This window comes from Lutjanus erythropterus, chromosome 4, assembly GCF_056507025.1.
Source record: "Lutjanus erythropterus isolate fLutEry1 chromosome 4, fLutEry1.hap2, whole genome shotgun sequence".
NCBI lineage: Eukaryota > Metazoa > Chordata > Actinopteri > Lutjaniformes > Lutjanidae > Lutjanus > Lutjanus erythropterus.
Window position 1 is genome coordinate 27,720,245 of NC_139320.1, and position 23,547 is coordinate 27,743,791.

General features: G+C 39.2%; 2 protein-coding genes across 2 annotated transcripts in view; one reads left to right on the forward strand and one right to left on the reverse strand.

The window, feature by feature from the left end:
• Positions 1-919: 919 nt before the first annotated feature.
• sbds (SBDS ribosome maturation factor) lies at positions 920-3,574 on the reverse strand. The gene is made up of 5 exons (XM_084717501.1): positions 3,349-3,574; positions 2,980-3,109; positions 2,510-2,710; positions 2,177-2,341; positions 920-1,499 (listed from the first exon to the last, which is right to left on the reverse strand). Exons 1-5 carry the CDS (start codon positions 3,474-3,476, stop codon positions 1,374-1,376), a joined length of 750 nt encoding a protein of 249 aa, XP_084573627.1. The 5' UTR covers positions 3,477-3,574; the 3' UTR covers positions 920-1,373.
• Positions 3,575-4,802: 1,228 nt separating this feature from the next.
• Positions 4,803-23,547, forward strand: part of tyw1 (tRNA-yW synthesizing protein 1 homolog (S. cerevisiae)) — a 103,872-nt gene continuing 85,127 nt past the window's right edge. Inside the window, exons 1-7 of the mRNA XM_084717502.1 lie at positions 4,803-4,954; positions 5,252-5,379; positions 6,641-6,763; positions 8,327-8,428; positions 11,444-11,638; positions 11,796-12,086; positions 13,589-13,711. Of these exons, the coding sequence (XP_084573628.1) occupies positions 4,891-4,954; positions 5,252-5,379; positions 6,641-6,763; positions 8,327-8,428; positions 11,444-11,638; positions 11,796-12,086; positions 13,589-13,711 (1,026 nt within the window). The 5' untranslated portion in view covers positions 4,803-4,890. The remainder of the gene's footprint in view (positions 4,955-5,251; positions 5,380-6,640; positions 6,764-8,326; positions 8,429-11,443; positions 11,639-11,795; positions 12,087-13,588; positions 13,712-23,547) is intronic.

Here is a 23,547-nt window from a genome sequence, read left to right on the forward strand (position 1 = left end):
AGTAAAAAGTACCTTATTGCACATCCTGAGTAACTTAGTCTACACTCTTTATGTTATGTTGATTAAAATGTTGTATATTGGTTTTCTGTTGACTAGTCTCATCCTCCAAAACATCTTGGGATTAGTTCATTTTACTTGTCACTCTGATGACACTGACATAAATTGATAATATTTTTGAGTGATAAACTTTTGAGAGATTTTGATGAAGTTACGAGCTTTTGCAGGTAATCCATTTTGTGGTGTTGTTTGTATGAATTGTTTCTGACTTATTGTTTTTGTAAATGTTAGGGAATGACTTGAGAAAATGTACCGAAGCGACTGAGAAAAATGGTAAAGAACAGAGTAACAGAGAGTTCATTTTAACTTTGTGTTGTCCAACGTTACAGTGGAGATAAAAAAAATAAACCTGAGAGGAAGACTTCAGTTTTCACTCATGTTGCATTTTCCCTGTTTGTGCATCAAATGATTGAAAACACAATTTTGAGAGAAAAAGTTTAATCAAATCACTCAAAGCAGTTTGACCATGAAAACATTTATTTTAGTTATCTGATTATGACCCAATTCTCAAGGTCTTTGCCCTCATGTATCTGCAGTTATACCCTTTAGGACCTTCTTTTGTGTTTTGTACAACAATTTTTCCAAGTTAAAACACATTCTTTTGATTATTTAAAGTCACAGCGTGGCATGTGAGATGTACTGCTTGCATATAGCAGCAAGCATAATATAAACACTGTATTGTGGTGTTTTCTGAACACTGAGAATATAAATCACGGTACAATATTCAGGATAATATTTATATAAATCTATATTGTTCTCTGTACAGCAGGGGCACAACTGAGCTCTGTCCTGTTCTAAATGCTGCAACATATTTGACTCTGAGTTCTGCAAAACTGATCAAATCAAATCAACTATACACATATAAGGAAAAAAAACCATGTTAAATATTTATTGCTTCAGAGCAAAGTCATTCATTAGGACAAAAATATACATTATTGGGTTAAAGAAATTATCCATAAAAACAGGATATTAAGCATGACTCCATGGCACACAAAGTCTGATAGAAGGCAGAAAAATCATTTTTCAGAAGTTGTGTTAATGGTCCAGAAAATGCAAAAAAAAGAACTGAATAAACATGTGAAGCCCAGAGCTATTTATGAACAAATGCTCAAATGTATTTTTGAAATACATTCCACTCAACACACACATCTGGTAAATGATGATAGTCAAATATATCCTTAGGGGGAAACAAGGATGGCTGAAATTAGTCTGGAACTTTTGATAAATAAAGTCTCTTAAATGTTTTTGCAGTTTGTGTGCTGCAGTGACGCGTGTTAGTGTGAAGAAGGTGCAGAGTCCCGGCTGGTTGGGTTTTATTATAACTTCTCATCCCCCTCCTCCACGTCCTTCAGACTGAGAACCTCCAGAGAACCTCGGCCTTTAGTCTCGCAGCGGATCAGCTCGTCGATCTCCCTGAAGCAGCCGGGATCCACCAGGCACACCTGAAGAGGAGGAGGAGGAGGAGGAGGAGGAGGGGGGGGGGGGGCAGAAGACAAACAAAGGCATCAGTTAATACCAAGAGAATGGAAATGTTACAAACATGATTATTATTATCATTCTGACTTTAGAAAAGGCTCTCTCTCTCCAAACCAACCAAACTCCATAGGAGAAATCAGTAATTTTACTTTGCAGAACAGGGGAGCTGCTGCTCTACAGCTGCCTTACTCAGTTAGTTTGTTTGTGTTATTGTGTGACTTCAGTGTGTTAAAAGAATAGTTTAGATTCACTGAAGTCACACAATAAAACAAACAAACTATCAGATCGTGGCAGCAGGAGACCAGCAACTCCTGTGTTCTGCAAGGTAAAATTAGTGAGTTTTTCAGTGGACTGCAAGTTTGGTTTTTCATCAGAAAAGGCTGTCTGACAGCAAGGTAAAGCAGTAAAAATATTCTAAATATAGCATAACTGATGTTGGTATTTTTAAGTGGCTAAAATACATTTTGCTGCTGACCCTGTCCACATCAGGACATTGCTTTGCTTCCAGGCTGGTGCTCCTCTCTGATTCTCCAAACTGGAGGCATGTCCACACCATCTACTGTACGTAATACACTGACTAACACTTAGTACCTCATACAACCCCAGTGCAAATAATTTGAACTATCCCTTTAACGCTCCTCACCATTTCCAGCTCCTCATCGAAGTCTTCACTCTCCACCACCTGCAGGAGCGGCTTCAGCTTCTCCTTCAGCCTCTTGGCCTCCTTGGCTGGCAGCACCAGTCGCAGCCTCATGTGGGCTCTCTGGATCTCCATCGTCTCCTTCAGCTGCCGGATCACGTCCAGAGCCTGAGGACGACGGGACAGAGCAGTTAGTCAAGAGTAAGAAGGGACAAAGACTACCACAGCCTAGAACGTCATGGTCGTTGCCACATTGTGTCAACAACAAATCACCTCAAACAAATTCCATGCATGTTTAAAATGATGGGAACAAACCAAGCTGATGCGTCTCCTCACCTGCTGTTTGGTGCTCTTGCTGGCCTTCACAGAGTAGTGGATGTCCTTCATCGCCCGCTCAATCAGGCTGACCGTGTACGGCCTCTTGGTCTCAGGGTTGACGCACTTCTCTGCCACAATAGTCGCGATGTCCCTGAACATCGTCTCCAGCTGAGTCTGTCTTTCCCTGTCTGATACCTGGAGCTCTCCTTTAGCCAGAATCTGTCCAAAGAGAAAGAGGACAAAGTGAAGGATGCAGCAAGTAAAAGTAAATGAATGCTGTGCAGACTTTTGATGATGATGTGGTGTGAATAAAAGGTAGAAATAATTATTTGGGCCATATGTTTTGAGCACAACAGACATAGAACAAGTGTTGGAACTCTGCACAGATGTGGTAAAAAGCTTGAATACAACCCATCTATCCATCAGTACCTGGTCTGTTGAACGGAATATTCATAATACTGTGTTTTAAAAGGGGAAATATATCTTACCTGTTTACAGATTTCTGTCAGGTCATCTGTCCCAAAAGCTTTGGTCAAGTCATCCTTCTTCGCCACCTGACCTTTAGACACATTAACAAAAACTGTGTGTGTCTGTAAAACCTCATCCAAGTCTTTCTCTCTGGGGGGAAAAACAAACAAACAAAAAAAAAAAAAAACGTTTGGGATATTCAGACATTTTGATTCTCATGACGAAGCTTCCAGATACTTTAAACTGACAGACTAGAGGATTTAACTGGACATTTATAAAGCAAAACAACAAACATCTGTTGACTTTAACGGGTAATATACAAGATATTTTGTTAACTACTACGCAGGATCATTTGTACAGTGTGGGTGTTGACATTAGACGTTACTCACGCTCCTGATCTCCAGCTCATAACTTTGTTCTTGTAGCAGGCGATTTCAAACCGCTTCCCTCCTTTTTTCATCCGCACCACCGCCACATTTGTCAGCCGTATTTGATTTGTTGGCGTGAATATTGACATTTTTTAATGTCTTGTTAGACAGACTGCGCTGTCGAAGCTGCTGCAGTCGAGAAAAATATGCTGTCAGTCGTAGATGTGCTCCGAGTCCGTCTCTTAGGAGTGTCGGCTCAGAAACATCGACGCTAAACAACAGTTCCGCTACCGTTTTGTTTCGTCAGTGGGATTCGATAATGTAGTGACTTTTTTTTTTAAAGAAAAACAGAATAGAAATACTCAATAAAAATATTTCAGTTCATTAAAAAACTATTAACAACTAACACACTCGTTTATATGCTCGTTCGTCTGATTACCTCACTTTGGTAGCTGTATTTTGAAAGTATCTACCGGAAGTTTCAGCACGCTGTCACGTCTGCATTGACGCTACTTTGACTAATTTAAATGCTGCAGTTCACCACCATGACCACTGGAGGGCAGCAAACGCCTTTATTTCTGATCACATTAATACACCGGTCAGTTAACGATTTTATTTACGCTGACAAGTCTTTCGTGGTAGACCATCGACCTTACAAAGAATTACATTTGACAAACCGTTTATTCCAGTGAAGACTTTGTTCTGATGTTTTGTTTTGTTTTTTGTTTTTTGTTTAAAAAAAAAAAAAACAAATTTCACAAGTCAAATATTTGACATTGAAAATATCAAAGCAAAATTCACACATTTAAACATGCCAAAGGGCAATCAAAAGTGAGAAGGCGAGAGAATATAAAAAAAATAATAACAAAAAGTTATTAAACAATAAGAGGGAAGAAAATATTAAAGGCACAATTTTTCACAGCATAATTTAGATACTTTACAGGCAACACATGCCCTTATGGCCTTCCTATTTCAATACAACACAAGGTTGTGATATAATATAAAACGAAATAAAATGAAAAAAACAATATATGTATTTAATGATAATGATGATGATGACAATAAAGGGGCCTTTGGGTTGTAAACTTATTTATTTATATATAATTGCACCAGAATAATCAATGGATTTGATATATGTTATAAATAAATAAACCAAATGTAACATGTTCATAAATTAATACAAATTCTTTTTACAAGATTAGATTCAGAACGTTTTTGACAAACCTAGACAGATGTGAACGTCAAGGATAACATAATACAATAGCAACACTTCTTGTAAAGAATTTCAAAATAAAATCAAAATTTCGGCAGAGGCGTAAATTCGCACTGTAACAACCGTAACTGTTATATTGGCAGAAGAAAAGGTGGCTCTCGCTTGCTGGCTTTCAGGCGAGGTATCGATATATTTTTGTCGATACATCTGTGCTGAAAGACTGACTCGAGCGTAACGCCAATAATACAGAACTACGCTTCCCAGCATGCTCTTCGTTTAAACAATATGGTTCCGTACAGCAGCAGCTGCAGAGGACTGTGTACTTTAATTTAACATTACAATTTGCGGGGATGTTGACGTTCTTTGTAACTGTTTTGCTTTTTATAAGTCATGTGTCTGCCTCGGACACTAAAGGTGAGCTTAAGGAACATTTTAACGGAACTGGTAACTAACTTTACGATATGTTTCAGCTAACGTTAGTAACATTGTTAACCTAGTTAGCATGTTTGCTAGCCTGTCACCCGCCTTTTATGTGCTGCAGGTGACCTAAATCCTGTTGTCCTGATGCTGCTGTAGCATTAATTAGCCACAGTCTGACCAAACCATTACTGCTTTAACAGTTTCATTTGTACTCGTAGCAAAGCTAGCTAAGCTTTATTAATCATACTGTCTGTAAACAGAGGAGGTAATTTGTGTTTCTTTTCCCTCCAGACACACAGAATGTCTACAGACCCACTGAGAGTTACTTCATGTGGATTTGGCACAACAGACTGTATCTGTACTCAGCTGCTGCTCTTGTGTTTGGGATCTGGTTCTCACTGAAGGTGGCCCTGAAGAAGGTGGATTGTTCTTTACTGATATCTCACCCTCTCTTATGTCGCCAAACACTTAAAGGGACAGTTCACCCCCAGACTTTTCCTCTTACCTGTACTGTTATGTATCCATCTAGTTTATTTTGGTGTGAATTTACCTGTTTTTTTTTTTGTTGTTTTTTTTTGAGTATGTAGAGATGCCTGCCTTCTCCCCAATATACTGGAACCAAAAGGCACTCAGCTTGTGGTGCTCAGAGTGCCAAAAATAAATTTAAAACACAACAGATTTCCAGAAAACATGACCCAGTTGCTCAAGATAACCCACAGACCTTGCTGTGAGCAGTTTCATATAGGAACTTTTTTTGGTTTTGCTGCAGAACTACACCATTTTGAAGGAAGTGTGCGTCTATTCATGGACGAGGTTACAGCTCAGCCAAGGAAGATGCCATGAATTACATCCGGTGCTGTCAAGAGCACAAACCTCTTGTCCATGAGTAGATGCACGCTCCCTTCTGCGCTGTAATGTGGTGCAGTTTGTTAGAAAGAAAATGGTTTCTACATGAAGCTGCTCACAGCAAGGTGTGTGGATTATCTATTTTAGATTACTCTGTAGTGATAGACTAGTCTGAATTTTGCTCGTTGATGAGTCTGTTGCAAGTTAGACCTTTCACAAAAATAAAGACTGATTCATTGTGGAAAACAGACAATAGACAAAAAATTAGACACCTTACCCCCAGAGCTGACTCGGTCTTAAGACCCATGTTACCATGGTAACAGTCATCAACTGATTAGTTGCACCTAACAACAAAAAAAGAGGAAAACATGGCTCATAAGTGATGGTTTCCTAATGTTATTATGGAGAGAGCAATGATTTCTTTGCATCTTGTACCATATTTTTTTATTATTTTGAACATCTTTGATGCTCCTTTCAGCGGTGAGATTAACACTGTTTACTGTCACTGCAATTTTTTTCTTCTTCAAAAACTACTTGGTTTACTTTCTCTGTGCTGTTGATTCCATCGTTGCTGTAGTTTTTCTTTCATAGTGCTTGGTTAGTGACCATCTGTTGAACACTACTTTTCAGAATGCATTGTGGGATATTTCTGCTATATAGGGTATAATAATTATCACTATGCATTTGAACAGCACTACAAAATGGTAAATTCACCATCTAGTTGACCACATGGTGCGTATTAAGTGATTTCTGACAACCTTTGTCTTGCCATGAAAAGGAAGAGCTACATGAAGACCACCAGTTATTTATTTGTCTTCTTCTGTATGTTTGTAGAAAAGCTTCTCCAAAGACGTCGGCTCGTTGGTCTACAAAGCTGTGAAGAACAATGACAGAGAACCTGTGGTTCACGTGTCAGGAGTTAAAATCTTCTACGGCTCACAAACTGGAACAGCAAAGGTAAAGATATTCTTTACTGAAGACTTAAACATTTTCACTGGCCAATGATGTTAACAGACAGACAATAACATGCATGAAGAATACCTAGTAAAATCCAGGGATACAGACCAAAAGTGTTCATGGTATTCTTCTACTTTCTGTAAACGAGCAAATAAATAATTATTAAAAATAAATAAAATATTAGAAGCACAAAAATCAGAAATAAAATAAAGTATAACCACACCAAAAATGACCACAGAAGCTGCATTTCCACCCAAAGTTGGATAATGTAAAAACACAACAAAATATATTATCATGTCCAGTGTTTGTAGACATTTTAATCTGTATTTGTTTTATATTATAACTTAATTGCTTCAAGTATTCGGCCAATCAGATCTGCAGCACTGCCCCAAAAGTTCTTGTATATCTGGAAAGTTATATTGCCCAAACAGGGACTTTTTGGGGGCCAAAATGATGTCCCTGGAACTTAATTTTTTACCCTGCAGAGTTCCTCTGAAGGTTCATATTCCCTGTGGAAGGATCCTGTGGTAGAAACTCACCTAGAGTCAGTCTCTGAAGTTGTGCCAACATGATCAGAACTTTATGAGTTTCACAAAACCAGGATTTATTTCAGGGCTGTGCAGGTGGACTTAATAAACCATAACCATGTTCAGACCCGTGTAAACCAAAATTTCACACATAATCAAAGGTAAACTTCTGGTCATGATTGATTACTTTGAGGCCTGACAGGCCGACAGCTCACGACTGACGAGTACTTTATCAACTTATTGAGGTCAGAAAAATGTATTGACGTCACGTCCGTGTGTTGTATGATATTGCTTGTTGTGTTTACTTGCATGTTTGTTTACATAAGGATGCCGCCAAATGACACCAGAACTAACAGTGGGGTTGTCCTGACCATTATAAGACTTGAGTGCCGCTCCTAAGTGTTTAGAAAAAAAACATGCTGAGACACATTTTGCTGTCATTCTTGTTGTGCTGCTTCTATCTTCTCATCTTCTGCCGTCTGAATTAAAAGTTCATATCTCTTTAAAAGCATGTGCATGCATTATTATGCTATTAAATGTAATTGTTCGTGTAAAATAAGTAGGTCATTAATGTGAAATAAACCCTGACGGGGTGATGCAGGAGCCTGATGTGAAGCGGAGTGCCTTGAATCATCTTGAAGGAGTTTATTTTACAAAATGACCTGCTCATCGTACATTAGTCCACTTATTACATAGTTACTTACAAAATAAATTAACAATTTGACACAAAATATTGATTTAAAAATGATTTTGTTGATTTTAAATGATTTAATCCTCCTCCACAGTCTATGATCAGAGCGGCATCCCTAGCAATGGTCTGTTCTTCATAGCAACAGCCTGTTATACAGATATAACAGACCTTAGAATGATGCAAGTGACCAATCAGAGTAGAGTATTTAATATCATTATGGCAGTGACATGGAATGACATTTAAATGACAGTAATATTGTTTATTACAGTAATCTCCTGGGACAATCTGTTGTCCAACATAATTAGTCATTGTGTCAGGTCTTACTGAGACTCTTCATTTGTTCAGGGCTTTGCTAACGAGCTGTCAGAGGAGGTGAAGACTTTGGGTTTACCCGCTGAGGTGATCGACATGAAAGACTACGACCCGGACGATCTACTTGCTGACGAGGTAAGAAACGTCCAAAGAGAAGATGACGCTCTTTCCTTGTTTAGTAGAGACCAGCAGAAAGGCTGCAGCGTGCAGAGACATCTGGTCCTCAACTTGAGGATATGAGTTTGAGAGACTGTGTCTTTAAACATGAACTTAAACCAGTGCTCAGTACGTAACACTTGGATTTGACGCTGCATGATTTCAAGTGAGTAATAAATGCATGTGTTAATCGTTGCAGCTCTCTTAAGAGGATAAACACGCTGTATAGACTGTAGCAGAAGTTGCTTAAGGGTGTTAATTAAATCTCTAAAATGTAAGACCTGGCAACATGTGCTAACAGGCAAGGCTTAATTAGAGCAGAATTAATCAAAGTAAAATAAATCATACTGTTTTTTTTTTTTAAAGACAACAAACAGTACAGTGAGCCTGGAGTCCTGTAATGTTCCAGCTCAGCCGCTCCTTCATTTTTCACTGATTTGATTCTTCAAACGGCTGTCACAGAGGACAAATGTGTTCCACACAAATCCTGCTCAGCTGAAGGAAGATGGATTACTTCCATCAGCGCTCCCTTTTTATTTTGTGGGCACAGGCTCTGTGTAGTGCATTGAGAGATGAATAGGAGATTGGTTGGCTGCTACACAGCAGGAGAGGAGACGTTCAACAGGCCAGTGATACAGTTTTCACTGATGGGGGGGAAAAAAAAGTCTCCACAAGAGAAACGACCACGGGCACCAGTCGCTCCCTGGATGCAGCTGATCCTCGGCGTGCTGACTCAGCAGCCAGCAGTCAGTCAAGAAGACACAGCGGGTGCACTCCAATACCCAAATCAATTAGTATGTCCCAATTAGTGTTCGGTGATGTCTACCAAATTGTCATGTAACGATGTCCACAGTGAAGTATCGTGATGGATGATGATATTGTTAAGTGATTCTAAAAGGGTCTTTGTCTCTGCACCACATGTCTGAGCCTTAGCTGTATTTAAAAAGAAAATAATGAACACAAGATGGAGACAACAACAGCAACAGTTTCTTTTTATTTTCTCTCTCGCATGTCAAAAACAGAACAACTCTGTGGTAATTCTGAGTGGACACACACAACCTCAAATATATAAGGCTTTTAAATCACGGTGTCATGATGGTAAAGGCATCAGTGGGTGATGACGATAGACCCAAACCTGGTCGCAGTACTGCTCTTTTATTTGCCTTGTAAAGCACTTTGTAACTGTAAGTCATATATAACCTTATTATCAGCCACAAAATATAAGCTTGTTAATAGATTAAAACTTAATGGCACAACATAAAACTGATATATCTTGTATTAAATATTACAATTTCACTAAAAATTAGGAATTTACCCAACATGTGGTGTTTGTTGTCAAAAATAAGAACCAGTCGCAGCCTGTCAGCTCTTCAGTCAGGTGTTTGCAGGTGTTTGCAGTCGGTGGAGAGCAACTGCAGTGTCTGGCTCTTAAGACTGTGGCCGCCTTGATCTCTTGGGGTTTGGGTTGTCCACGTGTGCATGACGTTAGAGCAAGTCGGGACACAAAGCTTACCGGCACGCGTTGTGTGGCGATCGATTGTGTGATCGTTTCTGCGCAGGCCCGGCTCATCTGGAACGCGCTGTTGACTGAGCCATCGAGAGAGAGACAGACAAAGCTCATTGATGCCGCATTCAAAGTTACATACTTTTTTTTTAACTTCAAATTTTGTGCTACAAACTGCAACAGGAGGGTCAAAGTTCAAGAGGCACTGTTACGCCAAAGTAGTGTGGCCCAGTTGTACTCATAATGCACACAACAGTATGTACTTTGTAAGAGTATCAGCAGTACAAACGAAAAGAAAATAGAAAAGTATGGTATTTTGAACGCAGCATATTTGTTCGAGCAAGTTGAAATGTTATATTTCTGACACAAGGCCAAGGACATGATGTGTACCTATTTGACTTTTAATCTAAATGGATTTTCTGCTGTCCTTTGCGACTTCTACATCACTCTTGTGCAGAAATGCTGACAAATGTAGTTAAAAGTAAAATTAAATTTTAAATGCATCAGTTTTGTGAGGTTTCACATCACGATCACATCAATCCACATCAACATAACACTGCGCAGAAGTAGCAGATGTTATTTTGCAAAAAGCTGTAATTAAAGTTTGACTCTCTTTCCTCTTGGACTCATTCTCCTTAACAACTATTAAATAAATCAACTATTTGGATAATTGATTAATCATTTTGAATCATTGTTAAAGAAAAAAATGTCCAAATTGTCTGATTTCAGCTCCTCAAATGTGAACATTTGTCTGGTTTCTTCTCTCCATCGAACTCATCCTCCAAAACAGAAAAAAAAATATATTCCGGGACAGCAGCAAACCCCTTCACTCCAAACTAAGTTGCAGCAGCAACCTGACATGGAGTAACAGACCTCCACAGAAAAAAAATCAAATCAAGTAGATACAATAACTTTTTTATCCCCAAGCAATCAGTCTGTATAACATGCAGGCTTCATCTCTGCTTGTCACTTGTACTTTGGCAATTTCATATCAAATCTGACTGTGCTGCTTTGAATTGGCTGTTTTTATTGGACTTTATTGTTTATTCTGTCTCTGTGGGATTGAATGTTTTTTAGTATGATTACGTTGTGGTCTTATTGTGTATGCTTTTATTTTTTTTTACTGCAGATTCTGTGGTGTCTGTTTGGATTTTATAGTGTCTATCTGGAGAACTGGACCAAACAATTTTTTTTTTCCCATTTGGGATAATAAAGTTGATCTGATCCTCTATGAGAGTAAACTGAATATTTTTGGGTTGTGGACAAAACAAGACATTTGAGGACTTTTCTTTGGGCTTTGGGAAACACTGATCAACATTTTGCACAATTTTCTGACATTTTATTGACCAAACAAGTAATCAATTAATTGAGAAAATGAAAGAAAGCAATGTTGGCCATCCGAGCAGAGTTGAAGGGATTAATGAAATGTTTAATGTGACTTCATCATTTCACTGTCTCCCTTTTGTTGGCTGTTTTTATCTCTCATTCAGTGCACCAACAAGTCAGTCTGCGTGTTTCTTGTGGCCTCCTACACTGACGGACAGCCCACAGAGAACGCTGAGTGGTTCTGCAAGTGGTTGGAGGAGGCGTCCACTGACTTCAGATATGGGAAGACGTACCTCAAAGGCCTCAGATACGCAGTGTTTGGTCTCGGCAACTCTGTCTACGTCGGCCACTATAATACAGTAAGAAATAGTTTACCTATTAATGTTCTCGGAATAATAATATTGCTTGAAAATATGCTTTACTATCAGATATTTAAAGAATATACAAAGCTACAGTTTGACCACCCCTTTATTTGTTTAAACCCTTGTAACCTACTTTTCGTTTTCGCTTCACCAGGTGGGTAAAAACGTGGACAAGTGGCTCTGGATGCTGAGTGGTGTGCGGATCATGACCCGTGGAGAGGGCGACTGTAACGTGGTGAAGAGCCGTAACGGCAGCGTCCAGGCCGACTTCCTGTCCTGGAAGGTCAAGTTCCTGAATCGCCTTCAGGCTTTGGCCAAGGGTGAGAAAAAGACCTGCAGTGGGAACTGCAAGACCGGAGGCTCCTGTAAGAACAAGAGGAAAGACACTCAGGAGGAGGTGGAGGAGGAGGAGGAGAAGGCGGCTCTGCAGAATAACAGCTCTGAGGTAATGACATCTCTAATACATTTTTAATGGCACGCTGTGAACACTCTAACTTTTGGGGCAGTAGGTCGACTTAGTGGTTGAAATGAACACCTGCCAAGCACAAAATGTGGGCAGATTTTTTTTGTTAAATAAATTTCTGGAGGCTGTCTGCCACACTGGCTGGTAAATGTTAGCATCAAATGTGACCTAATAAAAAAACTCTGCGGAGAGTCTCGACCACATTTTGGTGTGATTTACAGGCGTGCTGCTTTTGGAGTTTGACACACACAAGGACAGAGACTTCATGGTGCATTCAGGTGCAGGTTTTCATTTGTTGAAATACACAGGCCTACATCTGTCATAAGACAATATTTGCATGTTTTTTTTGAGTGGCTTCACAGTAGCAATAAAACACAGAACAAAAGCACAAAACCACGTCCATGAGGCTTCGATCAAAATCATTAAATTCACAGTGCACCATCAGATCAATCAATAGCCTGCATTAAAGGATGTAATAGAGAAGACAGCTGCAAACCTACTTCTGCTCAATGCACTGTTAAACTCAGTCTTTACCCCCCTTGACCCGGAGAGTAGGTGAAGACAGTTGGTGAATATGAGATAAGACAAGCTGATGTCTAATTAGGAAAATGTCCTGGCTTAATGATGTCTTCTTTCAACATCAGAAGGACACATAACACAACATCGCAGGTGGCTGAAGTGGACAGACTGGGCTCACAGCTTCATGCTGTAAGTCAACTGTGTGATTAAAATCTGATAAGAACTCAGGAAGAGGAGTGTTACTCTCAGTTTATCAGATCCTTATTTAGTGCCACTGATGTTGTGTATTTTGATCAGTAAGAGTGGTGTCAAAAATGTTCTGCACAGCTGACAATTTGTCATCACTGTTAGTGCCGTTCATCATGTCAAAATATGAAAAGAGCACTTTTTTTTTAACCACTCGCTGAAATTACACATTTCACACAAAGCCAAATACAAACACTGATTTATATATATGAACAGCTTTGATACACATCGCAGCACAAATAGATGACCAGTTGTCATGGTAGCAGGCACCTCAGAGCCAAATCGAGCTGAGACTTCTTCCCCTCCATCTGCAACACCCGGCGCTCTTAGCTGAGGTGTCATTCAACCGGAACCAAGAGCAGCTGAGAGCTGTGGCGAGGGGATCATCATGGTGATTTATCTACCCACTGTACCGCTAATGCACTTTATCTTGCCGCCCGCCCGCCCCTCATGTGGTCAGCAGCTTCAGCAACACATTGTGATAAATCCTGTGGAACGCCATAAACACACATATGGCTTTTCTTATTTAATTAAGCCACCTAAGAGGCGATAACGGTGCACAATTAATGTGTTCCATATGGGCTCCCTCGCTTAATCATGTTAGTAGTTGCAACTTTTTAATTTGTCATCGATTACAACATATGTGAAGCTCTGTACGTCGTTTGTCCTTGATTTTTTTTTTCCGTTTCTTAACCATAATTTGGGGTTTCTTGCTTCAGGAGGAGCTGATAGAGTCCAGCAGTGATGAGGAGGAGTCCGGCCTGCAAGATGAGAAAAAGTCTGGTGCGGTGGTCGACATGGAGGATCTGGGCAACATCATGAACAGCGTCAAGAAAGCAAAGGTCAGACTCTGTCCACCACCACAGTGATACCACTTTAAGTTTGTTTAGTTTATTTCTCAGGGACAATGCATATTGAATGAATGAATGAATGAATATTTTATTTTCTTGTCTGGGCATTCTCGTGACCCATCAGGGGACTATTCTATATTTACAGCTTGATGAGCAGAAACAGCTAACTGTGTGAGTTCATATCAAAAAGTATTGTATTTACTGCTTTTATTTTAAAGCATATAAAAATTGCAACACATGTAATCGAATTGCATTACATAAGAATTGCAGTACATCCCAAGTAGCATCCCAGCCCAGTTAAAATGATGATGATGGTGATATTTGTTGGAGTCTGTACCAAACAAAAATGTTTGCTTACATCTGGAGAAAAAGGTTTTAAGGCCAGCAGCACTACAGTGCCCCATTATAAGGCTTGTGTTTTCTCACACATTTTTCCATCTCAGAAAATAGTGATTTGTTTCTGTGATTTGGATATCGCCCTTGGTCATATTTCGATTTCAATAACATTGTGAATAATTGTGTAGCCCTAGTAGGATTCTATCCTTGTCAGGGCAATCAGAGAGTAATTGAAGGTAGATCGTTTATCTGAAAAGATCTAAAAAAAATCGCAGCAAAAACACCAATGTTATGCAATAAATAGGTTAGTTGCACAAGTTTTACTGTGACAGGCTTCAGTAAAGGCTGGTTTAGTAACTAATATTCCAGTGAAATTTAAAAAAAGTTTAAAAGTGTTGCGTGTGTCGGTAAAACTGCGACCACACCTGTGCTGCCCACTGCCATCTTGTCAGTGTTGCCGATGCGTTCATGTCTTTTTTAGCACACTCCATTTTACAAAAACAACTTAGAATCACTGCAGTCGCTTCATTCAGCCTTTCCCCACAACCCCACCGAAGACGAAATCATGAAAATGAGCTTTCAGAAGCGTAAACTCTGCTGGTAAACATGACTTAGATATACAGCACCTGGCTGCCTGATCCATAATATTATTACGGTTACGTGGTTGCTGAATCATTTTAAAGTGGAGCTCCAGTCATCATCCAGCTGGTTTATTTTTGGTGTTTCCTCCCAGAGGTCTATTAGCGGACAACATCGTGGCATTAAGCTTCCACCACCTTAGTTCACTCTGTGTGTGTTGAGCGAGGAGGAAAAATGGTGTCATTGAAGGAGAAGTGGCAGATGGGTTGATAGACACCAGACCCCCGGCAGGCGAGAAGCGGAGGCTTGCGTAAGAATGAAGACGCCCACTTCACAGACTTGTGAGGATCGAGTGACTCAAGAAAAGAAGAAAAAATGAGGAGACAGAAGCATTATCAGTCCTCTTTATGGTCTGTAGTGAAAGTACACATTCACTATACTTGTAATCTGAGTGGCAGATCATTGTGGCGAAGTCCTCTTGTCCTTAAAATCACAGCAAAAACCTCTGCTCACTAGTTTGATGTCGCATACAAAAATCAGACAACAAAGAAAACACCCATGGGTGCTATAAAGGCTCCAACCTTCAAGAGAGAGGCCTGTGATTTTTGCTGCTTAGACTACAGACTCACTAACTGATATATCACCAAAAAAACAACCTAAAACTTGATTTTGTTTGCTAATTTTCTTTTTAATGAATAAGAAATAATGCTTTTTTCCTACTCTTTTAGTTTATTACATTTTTACTTCAGCTCTTTACTTTTAAAACTTAAAGGGCGACTCCATCTGCATTTTTTTTCCAGGTTTTTCAAATGGAAACTCCCCCAGTGAGCTGTTAGCAAAAAGCGGTGATGTGCTCTGCAGCACTGATGCCCTCCCCTTCCTCAAACTAGGGGGTTTATATGATGTAAAATCATCGTACAGAAACCTGTGTCAGGCCAAGTGGGAAATAATTTTTTTGAAGAGCTTGAGAACATCGCATTTTGGTGCTAAAACATACATATTTTAAACAAAATGTGAATGTTTGGATTTGAATAAATTAGGAACACTGCTGGGAAGCTACAGAATGATAAAAATAAAAACAAAAAAAACAATGGACCTTCCCTTTAAAAGTACCAGGTAAAGCATTTAACATGTATTAATCACTTTATATTGCCGATGTGTGTACAGACTGTAATGTAACTTAAAAGATTTGGTCAATTATGTTCAGTCTCGTTTCATCACGTGACCAGGATGCTCACTCTCGCCCACAGATAGGAGTGTAACAATCCGTCGCTCTGGATTAGTGCTGCAAAATTAATCGAATTTTTATCAAAATTGCAATATAGCTTTGCAATGTTTGTTTAAGGCAAAATCTGCGTCAAAAAACTGAAAAATGAATGAATGTTGTGAGACAGAGACGTCCTGTCCTACAAATCAGATTCTACAGACTTAAAAAAAAGTCTTTATTTGGCACAGATTCCTGCAAAAAAAAAAATCAAACCACAGTCATTTTAACATGTTCTTCAATCAAATTAAGAATAATGATGTAAAACTGATCATTATCTTAATTAGACATTTTTTCAAAATTGTTCAGCCCTAATCTGGATTAATATATTGATTTAATGATCAATGATCCAGTTTTCAGTCTGTAGATGCAGTGGCTTAAACCAGCAGTGAGTGAGAAAAAGTTTAAATAATACATGTGATTTGTTAAACTATGAGTAGAGGAAAAGTCTGTTTAACCTACTAATGTTAAAGTTTGACTGTGAAGCTTGATGGCTATCATTGAGCTGAATTTCATACTTTTGTCAATGTTCTTGTTGCTGAGCTACATTTTATGTGTGTTAGTGGAGTCAGTTTAAAGTAAACTTTATGCAGATTGTTCTTTAACTGATTGTGTTAAAGGAGCAAATGAAATCGTCTCATGTCGATCACAGACACTCTCTGAACTGAGTCATTTTGAAATAGCATCATGACAGGCTTTGTGATATCAGCAGAATATCTTATATTGTTGTGATGAAACAAATGATTTCCCTACCTGCAGAGTGCAAGTATGAGCAACAGGATGCTGACTGCAGTTTACTTAATGGCCACCGGTGTCATTAATAACAAGAACTGTTTGAAAATTTAACATCAAAGTAACAAAAAAAAAACCCAGCAGAATCAGCGAGATAGAACGGATGAATGTCCCTTTACTTTACACCAGTGGCCACTTGATGATCTTTCTCTGCCTGCATTATGTTCTGCTCCAAACTCCTGCCTCAGGAGGAAATGTCAGGTCACAGCAACAAGATTGTTTTATTGCGGCTGCAGAAAAAACACAACCTTCTATCCGGACTTTAGATCTCAGGTTTTGACCTCAAATCCAACAACTCGTTGAGGCCCTTAAGAAACAAGTCAGTGAACGTGTTCTCTTCTGTTCTGTTTGGACGGGTGTGAAATTATTTTGGTGTTTTTCAGTAACTCGGGGGACTGCCAGATATAATAGCGCAGCTGATTGCAGCCTGTCTGGTTCCTAAATTTTGCTCTCATGAAAACATAATGCTTTGTGGCAAAGTTAATGTCGCGCTACCAGTGCTGGATCGCAGTAGAAGTGTCCGCGTCTCAGGGAACATGACTTTAAACAACAGATTCTCCCGGTCTTGTCCCTTCTGGTGTGTGTGATTAAATATTGCAGTGTGTTGTGTGTCAGCTCTGTGAGGTTTGGACAGGCCTCTTTGTGAGCCCTGCACCGAAGTGTTTATTCATCACGGCTAGGAAAGTTAAAGAGACAACAGTTGATGACTTCAGGAGCCCGTGAAGCCCAGTGCAGTGGAAGGAGCCAGACTTCTTTTTTAAAAATTTCATGAGGTGTTTTCATTTAGTGTTTATGAGGAAGCCATGGGTTCCTGTTGTCAGTCTTTTCCTTACAGAGATTCACATTTATTTTTGTGATGGCCAAATGCAGAAATGGGCATGGACTTCTATTTCACCTGCTGTAAAAGTGTTGCGATATTATTCAGTCTAACTTGTCTTAAAAGATTCAAGTATAATTGTAATTCTTGAATGTGAATACTGATATCATCACATTTGCATGTCAGGATGACAATTTTGCTGCGTGTCTGTGGTAACAAATTAGTGTTTTTGCATAATTTGGTCACACTGAGCAGGCAGTGCAAGATGTAATTAGTTTGTGCACTAAACATTTGCTATTGCCAAGAGACGACAAGTATTTAGCCAAGCTGCAAATTAAGTGTGAACAAGGAAATTCCCCTGACTGGAATATGTTAGTCAGCTAATTTACAGTGCAGAGCCAGCGGAGGTCCAGAAGTCTAATATCTGTTTTATATTGCTTTCTATTAATAAGTTGAATATTGTGTTGTAAGGTTTTATTTAAGCTTTAGTCTGCAGTTATAAAGGCTGAATAAAATTCACCCTTGGTGTTGCAGTATTAGAAGACAGAGCTGCAGATTAACCCAGCTCTGTTTGAAATATCCAATCTCATCATAACTGCATGTAGAAGCTGCCTTTAGCCGTGTTTGACCACTAGGTGATGGCAGAGACTCTCAGTTGGAGGCAGCTCACATCTCTGAGTGAACCACTGCTCTGACATTTAACACCACGCCGTCGTTTCACCTCCAAAGCTATTTGCATTAATTCTCTTTGCACACCAGCAAGACAGACATTCAACAGATTTTATGATATTCTCCGCGTTTTGTAACCAAACCGAAGCTAAAGCGGACTGACTGTCTGAGTCTGTGTTTATTTAGCTGATGCAAAGCTGAGCAGTCGCCACCTGATCTGCTGTCTGGAGGGTGACTAATCCTATCTTTTAGTTTTCGGAGAGGGCGAGCTGCAGTGATGTGTTCATTGTTTGCTCCGCTTCACAAGCACACAGTGGGTTCGGGCTGCTGATCTACCTGTGAAAACTGACCAAACAGGAACCATGACCAGTCCTGAATCTGTTGAGTCTGACCACTTGTCTCCTCTGGGAGGTTGTTCAGTGAGGTCTGACACCAATGGATGCATGATAAATACTGGGAGCAATAAATTATTGGCTGATAATGGTAAACTTGTATTATTAAATTACTGTGCTAATGAAATTATAGCTGATAATATCAGATGTATAATAACTGTCTGTAAATTATCTGATATGTCAGATTATGCCAAAGCATTTAATTTGAATTCTTGGGCAAAATGCTCTACAAAAGCCAAAGTAAACAAATTAGAGCTGCAATTATTAATCGAGTAATTGATAATTAAATTAAAGGGCAACTATTTTGATAATTGATTAATTGGTTTGAGTAATTTTTTTGAATGAAAGTAGTCAAAATTCTCCGATTCCTGCTTCTTAATTGTGAATATTTTCTGGTTTCTTTAGTGCTTTATGGCGGTAAACTGAGTATCTTTTGGGATGTGAGAAAAAACAGACATTTGATGATGTCACCTTGGGCTCTGGGAAACACTGATCAGCATTTTTTACCATTTTATAGGCAAACAACAGTTAATTGAATAATCAACTGCTTAATCAACCATGAAAAAAAATGAATGAATGAATTAATTTTTGAAAAGTCAGCTGTTCTTAGTTACTGTTGTGATAGTGATGTGAGAGCTGTGGAGTATTAAAGCGTCCTTCTTTGCTCGTTGCATGTTTGCCTTTCTTACTAACAGCCAGGTTTGGTAGATTATGAGAATCATGGGATATGTGGTGGGGGAATATCGGATAGGACAGGGAGTCAGGAGAGTGGTGTTGAGCGAACCGTACCGGTTGTGTTAATCTGGGATGACCTGTCCTTGACCAGACAGCTGTAATGTATTCTGCTACAGATTATGAAAAGGGTCAGTGCTGTGGTGTGCAGTGTGGGGACTGTGGTCCCACATTTTGAGCCTGTGAATTGAGTTGTTTCTGGACTTCACCTTTGCTGCCGGTTCTCTCAGATGTTCCTTAAAGGTCCGCTGTGTAAGATTTACAAGGATTTATCAGCAGAATATGTCTTCCGAATTGCAGAACTAGAACCAGTGCTGCAAAGATGACCCAGCCTAAAAATCTTCTTCTCCAGCTGAAAGAAAACATGTTTGTTTGGTTGGTTTGGTCATGCAAAACTGATCATGTCCACTAATCATCCCAGTTGCAATTTCAGTCAAAATAATCACAATATTACTTTTTTTAGCAATTGAGCAGCCCTAATTGTGATCAAATCAGTGATCAGGTAAATTTTCAAATACTTTACATGTTTTAACAGATTCTTACAGGTGATGTCTGATCATATTTTTGAACTAATGTTTTCTTTAAGATTTATTACACAACTGTCTAACTATATAAAAATGCAGTAAACATCAACTTATTTTTACTTACTGGTGCTAATTTGTATCTGTCCCTTTAGTCCAGTGGTCAGTCTTGACTTATCAATTGTAGAACATTTTATTTTTTTATTCTCAATTCAGTTTCAAAAGGTGTCGGAGCATGTAGCAGTGATTCTTGAAAGGTCTTTAAATCAGGCTGTGAGATAAAGGAATGTTTTTTTAGGGGTTTTCTATCCCACAGAATTGTTCCCACAGAAGAAGAAGAATATTTCATACACAATATTGATCAGTCAGTCTATTTTTGAACTGAACCGTCTAGAGATTAGAGCTGTTTGCTCCCTCTAATGAGTTTCATACGCTGTGGCATTTCATGCTTTCATACCCATTACGCTCAAATAAACATCTGTCTTGAGCTGATTCTGATCTCAAAATTACTGAAATAAAGTATCAGTAGCTGTGTACTTTCTCCAGAAATCATGTCTCACTTGGATAAATCACCTCATCCAACCCTCCATGTCTCTTTTTGCCTGTTTGTTAAGGACATCTTATCTGAAGCAGAGGGCTGTAGAGCTAAATATGGCTCAGAAGGATGTGTCTGTATTGATGTCAGTGGTGCTTGTAGCCGGGCAGGAATGGGGATGAGTGGATCACGGCTGAACTTGATGATACATTTGCTGCAACCGTTCTTCTTTAAACCTATCCAATGATAGACTGGCTGGCATGCTGTGATTGGTTCACGGTGGCCAAACTTAGTCTATATCAATCTCTGGCTGTAGTTCTGTTTGTTTTCTGCCAAGTTTCTCTAAGCCTCATTTTCTTTGTTTCTCTAATTGATTTTCCACAAATGTTGATTGCATTGGCATCTAAACTTTGTCCTGGGAGCTTTCTGTTTCTGCCAGACCGGTCCATTTCATGCCGTGGGGCTGTCGCCAGAGTTTGTGTGGGACGGATCATTAACCTGAGCGGCCACAAAGCTCTCAGGCCTGAGCTGTGATGTTTTCGGCTCACTGTCCAGAGAGAGAGAAAGCAGAGATGAGAATGCTACTACAACTTTGAGAGCTGTTGTATTATCTCAAACAGTGTTGACATACTTTCAAATTTTTGCATTCTGCTAAAAATGCCTACCATGCCATAGCATCTATGTCAAGTGAGCAGCACTCACTAAATATAATACTAAAAAATGCTAAACATATGTTATATATTTTGTTGAGCTGTGTATTTACATTATCCCAAATATTTTTTAACAATCTTTAAGTGCAGAGAAATCCATATTTTTTTAAGTGTAATTTCATAGTATGTGTTGCTAGTTGCTGTAACTTCCAGGAAAACACAGGATACATCAGATACGTTAAAAAAAGGTGGAAGCAAGTCCTGCAATTGTGACAAAACATAACATGAAAACAACTTGAAAACATTACGTCCATCATCATTTTTGCCTGAGTCACGTCAGAGAAATGTTCATCAGCTATAGTGGTTGTTAAACAATGAAGACAACAACTCCCATGAGCCCACACTACTGCATGACATGATCAGACGACTACTTTTTGTTTTTTCTTGGCTTTAATGTGAAAGACATCTCCAGCAGCAGAATTTCCATATTTTGCATGCATATAAAGTACTTCACTTTGAAATGTTTTTTTGTTTAATATGGTTTTCCACAAAAAAAAGTTTAATTATCTCATCAACATTAAATTTTTAAACCAGAATCTGTTAATATGTACATTTTTCTTCTTTTCATAAGTTGGACTAAAAGACGCAAGTTGTCTCCTGCGTCACTGAGGAGTTTATTCTCTGTGAGGTTTCACATTTCCACAACAAACTTTTACTGTAAATTGCATATTGGACCAGTGATTGGTTTCAAACTAGTTTTGATTTAGCAAAAAACTCAGGTTCAAGGTGAGCACAAAAAAAAACTTCCATCTTTCTAAATGTGAAAGCAGTGTTATAGTGTCTCAAACATTCAAATGAAGTAACAATAAGCAGAACCCATTTTTTTTTAGCAGAGGGAGACTTAAAATATGTAAAATAATAGGATTACTGTAAAAAAAAAAAAAAAAGTCCAGCTGTTACGTGAACACCTATATGACAACATGCAAACTACTGTAAACACTGGTGAAGGTAGAACTTCAAACTGCAAACCCTGACTTCCAGATCCGACCCGTTACCTGCGATATTTCCAAGCCAAATCTGTGCCCACACACAGTCACTCACTTGTGTTCTTAGAAAAGTATCCGTCAGCTGGCACAGATCCTGTGCTGCTGCATCTGTTGATGTGTTTCCTTCACAACGGCGTGCCTAGCTTGCAGCTATCAAAAGCTGATCATTTTTGGCACTTTTTACAAGCATCAAAGCAACTGACAACGTTTTTCTCACAGTCTCTGATTACACCAAAATTCTTCCAAATGTCCGACTTGGCCTTTTAGGATCTTTTGACCACAATTTGGTATTCTCCACTGGCTTTTGCCTTTAAGTCATCCATTTTAGCCACCAGCTAGGCTCCATCACTGTCTGACACCACATCCTGCCAAATAATGGGATGTCACTGATCTAAGATTTTGTCGTAGCCTTTCACAATAAATAAACTCCTGGGGGTTGATTAGGTTTCATGTTATTAGTGGATTTAAATGTCAAAAATTCTGCATGGTCATCTTCATTTCTGAGTTAAAAGACATATTATTACATGCTTTATAGTATTGCTTTCACGTGCCACCAGTCCACAATAAGTAAATTTTTACCTTTGAATTTATATAAATACATTTTTTACCCATTACACAACATTTTTGCTGGTTAACTGACCTGTTGCAGGACTCTATTTCCCATCCACTTAGTGTACATGATGGCTGTGTTGCTAACAATTCAATGAAAGTTAAAGTAAAATATTTTTTGTTGCACGCTTTTTGATTAATCAGCCTGAATTGTTTTGGATATGAAATATCAGATGTCTTGTTTTGTCCAAACAACTGTCAGGAACCCAAAGGTTTTCTGTCATAAAACCAACAAATATTCACAAGTGTAAGGATAACTCAGGTAGCACATGGTTTTTCTTTGTTCTGGTGTATCAGACTAATGCAGATCTTGTTTTATTTAGGTTTTCATGTATTTATTTTGTTCCCAAAGTCTTTTTTTCCCCTCTCTCTGCTTGATTCCTCCCTTTCGTGCTCTCTCTCCCACATGTACATTTATCTTTGTCCCTTGATCACCTGCTTGCACCATGTGTTATCGCCGCACTGTCCGTCTGCATCAGCCCCATGTTGTGTCATGGTTCCAGAGCACAACATGGTGCTGTGAGATGTCCCAGTTCTGTTAGTCCAGACAGGCCCAGGCATAACTGGACGTCTGTGAGCTCTCAAGCGAGGGTGAAAGCCGAGCAGTGGGAACCAGAGACTGGGGCCAGATGAATCGCTAGGGCTGCACGCAAACACCACAGGGACAGATTGTTGCACTGTTGGCTACATGTTGCGTATGCTGTCAGAATTTTGCATGTAACGGATGCAGTAAGTGAAGGTGGGCATTAGGGCTGGCTGAGAGTGTCAAACTAGTCTTTTCATCCCATTTTAGGGTTTAAATCACAGGCTACAGAATTTTCACCTCCGGTTTAGAAATCTGGTGAACCCGACCAGCCGTGTGAGCCACATTATCCTGCAGCCAGT